Raw genomic sequence first — 8,582 nt, forward strand, 5'->3', positions numbered from 1 at the left:
AATCGCAATAAGTATACTATCTGGAGCGTTCATTCTATCTTAGTCAGGGCCTTCTAAAAATAGTATCTCTTTTGGTCGCCTCGATCTTAGTCATTTCATGGAAAATTTACATCTATTTTTATCTCATAACCTTTGGACGAGATAACACGGGAATTCCCAAAGGTCAACTACCACGAGTTACCGAGTCACAGATCCCTGGCTAATGTTTCTTTCTCTTCTACCTGTCTGTGCTCGCGACACTTCTGGTTAAAGTTTATAATATATTTAATTGATCGAACAATTTTATGTTTCCTGCTAAAGCTCTAAAAATTATCTAGTTAAGTCAGGGTACTGTAGCTTTCACTGTCTCTCTTTTGTCAAAGTCAAATCGGAAATATCCAATAGTATTTTTAACTTCCTTTAAATCCTCACCAAGACCGGATTCGTTGTTACTTCCTATTTGTTATTTCATTCAAGTATCTACAACATTCTCTGCCTCTTTGTGTATTTGTTATTAGACAAACACTTTTCAGTTCCGATGTATTAATTTCAATAAGACAGGTTTTGTTTATCGTAATTCTTTCACAGCGTTCAAGGATGGAATCTAGTTCTAATGTGGAAATTCAGGTGGGTAACGTATTTTCATACTAATTGTGTTTATAATTTGATATAATGTGTGCATCATCATCATCATCATCATCATCATCATCATCATCATCATCATCATCATCATCATCATCAGCAGCAGCAGCAGCATCATCATCATCATTATTATTATCATTAACATCATCATCATCATCATTATTATTATCATCATCGTCATCATTATCATCATCATCAGCATCATCACTGGCGGTCGGTCTATTTAATTAACTCGCTTTGTGCCGCCCTATATATAGCATCATCATCGTTGTCGTCGTCGTCGTCATCGTCGTCACCATCATCATCATCATCATCATCAGCAGCAGCAGCAGCAGCAACATCATCACCCGGGGATGTTGCTGGCTGTTTATTTAAGGTGTCATGAATCGAAAACACATTCTCTCACCGTACTCAGGTGTAAAATGAGTATCTGATCGGAAACAGTGTTGTCTTTCATGTTGCTATTGGCTTAGGACCACTTTTAAGTGCCCTGAGCACCCTGAATGGTTATTGCGCTTCATCAATGTTCTAATTCTATTGAGTTTTTGTTTGTTTTTTTTTCAAAATGTGTGTATATTATTTTTGTAAGGGGGGGGGGGGGGGCATGTGTGGTTTGAATTTTAATATTGAATTACTCACGTAATTGGTATTTACTATGGGCCTATGTAAGAGAGGTCCGTTTGTCGACCTTCCTCTACTCTAAATCAAGATTGTGTATCACCCGATCACTGAAGTCGTCCATGGATCCTGTATTAGTATCGTGGCACACGTCAGTGCATTGAGATTTATGAATATCATTTTAATAATCATGACAAAATCAATAAGATAGACATATAAAATGCATTCCTTTGAATATCAAAGGTGATAATAGTCCAACGTTAATAGAATGAATAGAAAATCCAACCTCAATGCACCACACATTGTCATCTACTCAAAAGACAATAACATAACTTCAAGTTGAACTGCTGTGTGTGCAGGGATTGGGATTCTTATTTATAGCACCATGGGGCTCTACACGGTGAATGATATGTGTAATATTCTTATTGGTTATTAATATCTACCAAAGCGAAGATCAATCAAATCTATATTAACTTGTTATTTTCTTCATCCGTATGTTATGATTACAACAAACCTGTTCTTCCAATGATAAAACTGATATGGTTTTGATTTCTCCCAAGTAATGCCTCAATGTGTTCAAAACTAAATTTACCGACCTGACCCAATTATTTGAGCAGTAAAGAGCATTAGTTGTTTGTGTGTGTGTGTGTGGGGGGGGGGGGGGAAGAGAGATAACCGTAGTTTTAAAAAGAAGAAAACAGTCTTTTTTATAAAATAATAGGCTAGCACTATTCAGTATCTGATACTGAATAGTGGTTTTGCACTATTCAGTATCTGATACTGAATAGTGGTTTTGCACTATTCAGTATCTGATACTGAATAGTGGTTTTGCACTATTCAGTATCAGATACTGAATAGCGGTTTTGCACTATTCAGTATCTGACCTGAATAGTGGTTTTGCACTATCATACGGTGTTTTTTTTCCGAAACCTGACAAAGTTATGGGAAGAGTGCAGCTGTGGGAGTGAATATGGGACTCAGAGAAGTGTACACCAGTGGGGTGTGAACCTGGGACTGGGTTTCGGCGGGTTTCGTAATAAAAAGCAATTACTTTTTTACGAAACCCGACGACACCTGGCAATATCCGACAAAGTTATGAGAGGCAGGCAGCAGCGTGTGTGTGTGTGTGTGCGTGTGTGTGTAGCGGGGGGGGGGGGGGGGAGGGATGAACCTGAGATTCAGGGAAGTGTACACCAGTGGGGAGTGAACCTGGGACTCTGGGTTTTGTAAAAAAAAGCAATAACAAAATAGGGGGGGGGGCAGATTACTTTTTTTACGAAACCCGACAATATGCGGCAAAATTGTGGAAAGTAGGCAAAGCGTGGGGAGTGAACCTGAGACTCAGTGAAGTGTACACCAGTGGGGAGTGAACCTGAGACTATGGTTTTCGGCGGGATTCAGCGAGTTTCATATAAAAGCAATTGCTTTTTTACGAAACCGGCAATATCCGACAAAGTTGTTGGAAGTAGACAACAGTGGGGAGTGAACCTGAGATTCATGGAAGTGTACACCAGTGGGGAGTGAACCTGAGACTCTGGTTTTCGGTGGATTTCAGCGAGTTTCACATAAAAGCAATTACTTTTTTACGAAACCCGACAAAAACCTGGCAATATCCGAGAAAGTTATGGGAAGTAGGCAACATGGGGAGTGAACCTGAGACTCAGGGAAGTGTACACCAGTGGGGACTGAACCTGAGACTATGGTTTTTGGCGGGATTCAGCTAGTTTCATAAAGAAGCAATTACTTTTTTACGAAACCCGACAAAACCTGGCAATATCCGAGAAAGTTATGGGTAGTAGGCAACAGTGGGGAGTGAACCCGAGATTCGGGGAAGTGTACACCAGTGGGGAGTGAACCTGTGACTGGGTGTCGGCGGGTTTTGAAAAAAAAAAAGCAATTACTTTTTGTTTACAAAATGCGCCATCTCCCAACAAAATCGGGCAAAGTTATGGAAAGTAGGCAAATAATGGGGAGTGAACCTGGGACTAAGGGAAGTGTACACCAGTCGGGAGTGAACCTGAGACTATGGTTTTCGACGGATTTCAGCGAGTTTCACATAAAAGCAATTATTTTTTTACGAAACCGGCAATATCCGACAGATTTTGAAAGTAGGCAACAATAGGGAGTGAACCTGAGATTCATGGAAGTGTACACCACTGGGCAGTGAACCTGAGACTCTTGTTTTCTGCGGATTTCAGCGAGTTTCACATAAAAGCAATTACTTTTTTACGAAACCCGACGAAACCTGGCAATATCTGACAAAGTTATTGAAGTAGGCAACAGTGGGGGGTGAACCTGAGATTCATGGAAATATACACCAGTGCGGAGTGAACCTGAGACTCTGGTTTTCGTCGGGATTCAGCGAGTTTCATATAAAAGCAATTGCTTTTTTACGAAACCCGGCAATATCCGACAAAGTTGTTGGAAGAAGACAACAGTGGGGAGTGAACCTGAGATTCATGGAAGTGTACACCAGTGGGGAGTGAACCTGAGACTCTGGTTTTCGGTGGATTTCAGCGAGTTTCACATAAAAGTAATTACTTTTTTACGAAACCCGACGAAAACCTGGCAATATCCGAGAAAGTTATGGGAAGTAGGCAACAGTGGGGAGTGAACCTGAGACTCAGGGAAGTGTACACCTGTGGGGACTGAACCTGAGACTCTGGTTTTTGGCGGGTTTCAGCGAGTTTCACATAAAAGCAATTACTTTTTTACAAAACCCGACTAAACCTGGCAATATCCGACAAAGTTATTGAAGTAGGCAACAGTGGGAGTGATCCTGAGAATCAGGGAAGTGTACACTTGTGGGAATTGAACCTGGGACTCTGGATTTTGTAAAAAAGCAATACCAAGGGGGAGGGGAATTACTTTTTTACAAAACCCGCCAAAAGCCGACAAAGTTATGGGAAGCAGGCAGCAGTGGGGAGTGAATCTGGGATTTGGACACCGATGAGGATTGAACCCGGGACTGCGAGAGGCTGATACCAGTGGACAGTGAGCTCAGAATGTACTTTTATTTCGAAACCTACCGAAATTGTCAAAAGTTATGGAAAGTGGGCACCATTGGGCAATGAACCGGGACTCAGGGAGGTGCACACCGGTTGGGAGTGAACCTGGGACAGTGAAAAGAGGAAATCAGTGGAAATGAACCTGGGACTATGGAAGATGGATACCAGTGGGAAATGAAGCCGAACTATGGGAGTTGGGTACCAGACGAGAATGAAGCAATTACTTTTTTACGAAACCCGCCAAAACCCGCCGAAAAACCATAGTCTCGGGTTCACTCCCCCACTGTTACTTTCTTCCATAACTTTGTCAGATATTGGCGGGTTTCGTAAAAAAGTAATTGCTTTTTTTTAAAAACAAAACCCAGTCCCAGGTTCACTCCCCGATGGTGTACACTTCCCTGAGTCCCAGGTTCACTCCCCACTGCTGCCTACTTCCCATAACTTTGTCGGGTTTCGTAAAAAAAGAAACATCCATAAAAATACCACGTGTATTCAGTAAATAGATGTCAATTGTAGTCTAATATTCAGTATCTATTTAAATTATTATTATTATTATTATTATTATTATTATTATTATTATTATTATTATTATTATTATTATTATTATTATTATTATTATTATTATTTTTATTATTATTATTATTATTGTCATGTAAATTTCAATATAATACGGCAAGTAATTCTCGGAAGTACATCGCTCAATTAAAAATGAATTTATAATGAATCGGGTTTGTCTTAGATGACAAAACAAACAAACAAACATCAACAACAAGGAGAACAACAACAACAGAAAAAAGCAAGATTTTAAAAAGTAATAAACAATAGAAGAGCACAATAATGAAAAACAACAACGCGATGATAACACATAAAAGATATTCGTAATAAATCGATAACTGATTAAATTACTCCAACTACTTGATTAAAAAAAAAATCATAACCATAATCATAATAATGACGATGATGACGATTACAACAACAACGATAATAATAATAGTAAGTAATAATAATAATAATAATAATAATAATAATAATAATAATAATAATAATAATAATAATAATAATAATAATAATAATAATAATAATAAAAAAAACAACAGTATATTATCAACATTAAAGTATATTTCAAGCAAATAAAATTATTAAAACAAAAGTTTTAAAAATATAAATAGACAGAAGGAATTTTTTTAAAATATTGGGAAAACAAAAAAAAAGTTACCCTTACAGGGATTTGAACTCTCGAACCTTAAGCTCAGAGTCAAACAGCTTATATCCACCATGCCATGGTGTCACTGAACTTTTAGAGACATTTAATCATGTCTATTCAGACATTAAAAAATGTATTTGACTGCCTCTCTTATTTTGATATTTTGAACTATGTTAATTGCACGATAGCAGAAATTTAAATATTTCGATAAAAATATTTTTACAACTTTGAATCGGGCTGTCAGTTACTGCACGTGTTCAATCTGGAAGTAGGTCAGCAGTTCAACCGAGATTGTTGTACTTTTCACTCTCTCTATAAAAAAGAGTTCCTTATGGATACTGAATAGTGGCAAAGCACTATTCAGTATCTGATACTGAATAACCACTTCCAAAATAATAAGGCGGCCCGTCTTGTTTTGAGTCATCGGTAGCGTCCATTACCCTCATCACATTGCGCACGTCATCTCGCCTGCTATATTTGTAAATATAAAAGAAAGAAAAAAAAATTTAAAGAAAATATTTACTTACATATTTGTTAAGTAAATTTGCATGGTGATGTTTCTATCGCTCCAAATATTTTCAATATTTTAAAAAAAATAGAAATCACGAACGAATATATTGATTGGAGTTTGAACATTGAATGTCAATCGAACAAAGGATAATTTCAAAACTTACAAAGAATGTAAACAGACCCATTCCACATTGGAAATCAAACAAGACACCATACAAGGTCTGACTCTCTCTCTCTCTCTCTCTCTCTCTCTCTCTCTCTCTCTCTCTCTCTCTCTACCTATCTATCTATCTATCTCTGTCTCTTTCTCTCTCTCTCTCTCTATCTCTCTCTCTCCCTGTGTGTGTGTGTGTGTGTGTGTGTGTGTGTGTGTGTGGTGAACGCGCGCGCGCACACATACAAAATCAAACACACATATACACGTGAAGATCAGATAACATCACTATCAAGAAATATATTGCTTAATTCGTTCACATTCCTTCATATCAATTTTTGAACCAATAATAATAATAATAATAATAATAATAATAATAATAATAAATAATAATAATAATATAATAATAATAATAATAATAATAATAATAATAATATAATATAATAATAATAATAATAATAATAATATAATAATAATAATAATAATAATAATAATGATGATGATGATGATGATGATGATGATGGTGATGATGATGCTGATGCTGATGACAATGATGATGATGATGACGACGACGATGACGACGACGATGATGATGATGATGATAGTAATAATAATAATAATAATAATAGTAGTAGTAGTAGTAGTAGTAGTAGTAGTAGTAGTAGTAGTAGTAGTAAATTTCTATATTCAATAATCACGACAAAGAGAGAGAGAGAGAGAGAGGGAGAGAGAGAGAGAGAGAGAGAGAGAGAGAGAGAGATAGAGAGAGAAACAAATGAACTTATTAATAATCGTGATCTCGAAGTTACCATATAGTGACGTAAATGAACAACATTACCCAGTCCACCTCAGTTGGAGCACAAATGTATCGGCACCTGAGGCGGTTGTTTTCTCGTATTTGAAGATGGTAAAAATTCGAGCCATTTTCTCAGGTAGTCAATGTGGCAACACTGATAGTAATAGCCTGAAATGGATACAAAAAAAAATCCTCTCCAGTGAGGAAATCCAGTCACTCGCCAGCGATGACGCACAGTCCACATTAATTTGTGTATTGTTGTGCTGACGAAGGGTTTGTACCCGAAACGTCCATTGTCTGTTATGTTCCCATACGAAGCCTCTCCGTTTTCATTCCTTCGTTAGTGAATCGGGATAGAAGCTTGGATAGAAGACGCTGTGACAGAAACGGAGTATGTTTCGCACTGTTGACAAAATGTGGTATATACCATTTCTCGGTTTTATATATTTTTAAAAATGCTGTAATCCATTTTTAAAAGATGGATGCGGTGCCAGGCACCATTTGAACCAATAGAGCCACGCCCTTGAATGAAACATATCTGTGTGCAAAATTTGAAGTTCACCTGACAATTCGTAAAAGCTCTAGGATTGAATTTTAAAAAAAATTAAATCAGATTTATTTTATTTACACGTAGTTTGGAGTTGGTAGATGCATAGTCTTATAATTTTTAAGAGGGGTAGATGATTTTTAATACGACCCCCAGTCCGCCCAGCAGTGATTGGGTAGCTGGGTCTGTTAGAGCTGGCAGAAAGTACTGTGCGATAAACGAGTGTCATATCCGAAGGGTAGCAAGCAAATGTTATTGTTTGTTTCACGCTATAGAAACCATGGGCCTAATAATGGTTGCGATGGACTACTTAACATACCAAAATGGCAGACAGATAGAATTTCGTGACCCAGACCATGACAAAAATATAAGAATTTACTCAAATTAATGACTTTCAACATACCAGTGATGGGCAAGAACGTTCGGGTTTACCAAACGATACTTTTACCTGACAAAGACTTTAATATATATATAGAAGGAACGAAATTGACGTCACACAGCTCTTTGTTATTGTTTTTAGACAGCCATTTTAACTATTAGTTCTCACTTAATTCTATCAATCAGACAGTACCTAAACCTATAGCTTCAAAATGTGTTTTTTATGTTTTGTGCGATACCATGTGTGTGAATAGGTGTGTGTGTGTGTGTGTTTGTGTGTGTGTGTGTGTCTGTGTGTGTGTGTGTTTGTTTGTGGAGAATAAGTTAAGTATGATTGCTCGCTATCGTTTTGATAATTTTAGTCAACCCAATTTTAATCACCTATGACCTTCCCTGTTGCAGGTTGATAATGGTGTCAGCATCCCCTATCACCTTGGGCTTTCCATGGGGAACGCTGTTGACGCCACCAAACAATTGACAACGGGTCGAAAAGTTGCAGTGGATGGAATGGTGCCGATTACGTCACAGGTACAGTTTAAAAAGAGGTTAAAGTACGAAAAACAAGAAAAACTTTAAGACAAATCATGATATGCTTGAGCGCGTTCACAGTAAACAATGTTACTTTTACCTTTTCGACACCACCCAAGCACGTTAGCGGGGATTAATTAAATGTGTAAAATGAATCATAGACAGGCAGTCCTTCACAGCATTCAGGCTTACTGAGTTAGGGTTGACATAGAGGAAAG

General features: G+C 37.5%; 1 protein-coding gene across 1 annotated transcript in view; it reads left to right on the plus strand.

Moving 5' to 3' along the window:
* Positions 1–433: 433 nt before the first annotated feature.
* The window catches only part of LOC144968077 (uncharacterized), a 25,425-nt gene continuing 17,276 nt past the window's right edge, over positions 434–8,582 (plus strand). The window contains exons 1-2 of the mRNA XM_078906060.1: positions 434–606; positions 8,239–8,364. Of these exons, the coding sequence (XP_078762186.1) occupies positions 577–606; positions 8,239–8,364 (156 nt within the window). The 5' untranslated portion in view covers positions 434–576. The remainder of the gene's footprint in view (positions 607–8,238; positions 8,365–8,582) is intronic.

The sequence above is a fragment of the Berghia stephanieae genome, chromosome 3 (assembly GCF_034508935.2).
Source record: "Berghia stephanieae isolate SIO BIC M18660-M18661 chromosome 3, UCSD_Bste_1.3, whole genome shotgun sequence".
Classification (NCBI taxonomy): Eukaryota; Metazoa; Mollusca; class Gastropoda; order Nudibranchia; family Aeolidiidae; genus Berghia; species Berghia stephanieae.